The sequence below is a fragment of the Chlorella variabilis genome (assembly GCF_000147415.1).
Source record: "Chlorella variabilis unplaced genomic scaffold CHLNCscaffold_53, whole genome shotgun sequence".
In the NCBI taxonomy this organism is placed as follows: Eukaryota; Viridiplantae; Chlorophyta; class Trebouxiophyceae; order Chlorellales; family Chlorellaceae; genus Chlorella; species Chlorella variabilis.
In genome coordinates this window covers 18,023-19,501 of record NW_005435037.1, presented here as the reverse complement: position 1 = coordinate 19,501, position 1,479 = coordinate 18,023, and the positions used below count along the sequence as shown (strand labels likewise).

At 66.9% G+C, this 1,479-nt stretch overlaps 1 protein-coding gene across 1 annotated transcript; it reads left to right on the top strand.

Annotated features, from left to right (window-relative positions):
- Window positions 1-263: 263 nt before the first annotated feature.
- On the top strand, window positions 264-966 carry CHLNCDRAFT_143374 (expressed protein; the record flags this gene model as incomplete). Its single annotated transcript, XM_005852253.1, has 2 exons — window positions 264-272; window positions 724-966. 2 exons carry the CDS (start codon window positions 264-266, stop codon window positions 964-966), a joined length of 252 nt encoding a protein of 83 aa, XP_005852315.1.
- Window positions 967-1,479: the final 513 nt, after the last annotated feature.

The window sequence follows — 1,479 nt, the reverse complement described above, 5'->3', positions numbered from 1 at the left end:
GTTTTGTGTGTAGGCCCCTCTGTCTTGCCACCCAGACAGGTAGGCGTTTTGCTGCGCTGGCAAAGCCCGCTGATTGGCTGCCGCTGGCACTGCCGCCGGCACCGCCGGCTGTGCAGGTTGCGCTGCAGAACAATGCCACAGCGCTGGACCTGGCGCAGCTGCTGCCCCAGCGCTGGCACGCCTTCCTCCGCTGATGCCGCCCTACCTTAGCGCAGCCTAAGGTAGGGCGCGCCGTTTCTGCCTTGTCCTGCCAACTCAGGCGCATGGCGCGGGTCCCCGTCTGCACCAAACCGTGCACGCCAGCCTCGCTGCCACGTGCCGCCCTGCCCGGCTCTGCCTGCCGCGCTGACTGCCGCCCCGTTGCTGCCCTCCTCCCGCCCGCCCCACGGCGGCGTGTGTGTGTAGGTGCTGCTGCAGAACAATGCCGAGGCGGTGTTGGTAGCTGAGATCATGCCAGCCCAGTGGGCCTCCTACCTGCGAAACGCGCCGCCAGAGCCGCTGCGCCCCTTCTCCAGCGCCTCATGCTCCTCGCCCTGAGCCGGCCCCGCAAAAGCCCACCTTTCCCACCTCCCCGCTTCGCCCCTCAGTCTTTCTTTCATTCTCCAAACACGCACCGACAGTTTGGCTCAGCAGCTCCTCGCCCCCACTTTGCTCTCCCGCTCCTCGTCCCTTCTCTCTCTTTTCCGGCACACTGAGCCCGCGCCGCGCTTTCCTCCCTAGCAGGTCGCCGTCCTGAGCGACACGCAGCCAGCGGTGCTGGCAGAGGCCATGCCCACGCGCTGGAGCGACTTCATTCGCAACGCCCCCATGGAGACTGTTCGGCCGCTGGGCACCCGCAGCGCGCAGCCGCAGAGCCCGCAGCGCTACGCCTCGCCGCAGTCCCTCACCAGCGGCAGCGCCACCGCCTTTCTGTACCCGCCACAGCAGCCGCCGCCGCAGCCGCCGCAGCCGCCCGGCGGGTTTTAGGAGGCCCAGCCGCCGCGGCCCGCGGCTCTATGCAGGCGTGGATGGCGGCAGTCGTGCTGAGAGCTTGCCCACCCCTGCTCCCGTCTTCCCAGCCCTTCTCTACGTTTTGCTCCTCTGCTTCTCGCCCCTCCTCCCGCTTCTTCTCCTGTACTGCTCCACTGTCAGATGCCCCCTGCCATCAGCCTGCCCCCCATGTTTCTATTCTTTGCCCCGATTTGTAAACCTTGGCCTGTACTGTTCACAGGGGTGTGTCATGAAGAGGGAGCTCATGAAGAGGGAGCTCATGAAGAGCGAGCTCTCTGAGGAAGAGGATCCATGTGCATGGTGGGCGCTATCGCAACTGTGCAATCAGGGTCGGCACCTCGGGAGCTCGCCAGCGGCTCCCAATCCGACAGCCGCCTGCCAGCCAGCCAGCCCGCGCATGTGGCCGCCTCAGGCGGGGATGTAGCCGCTGCTCCAGGGCACAACTGGGCCTGTGGCAAAGTACTCGGGCTGCTCCCCGGGCGCCAGCTG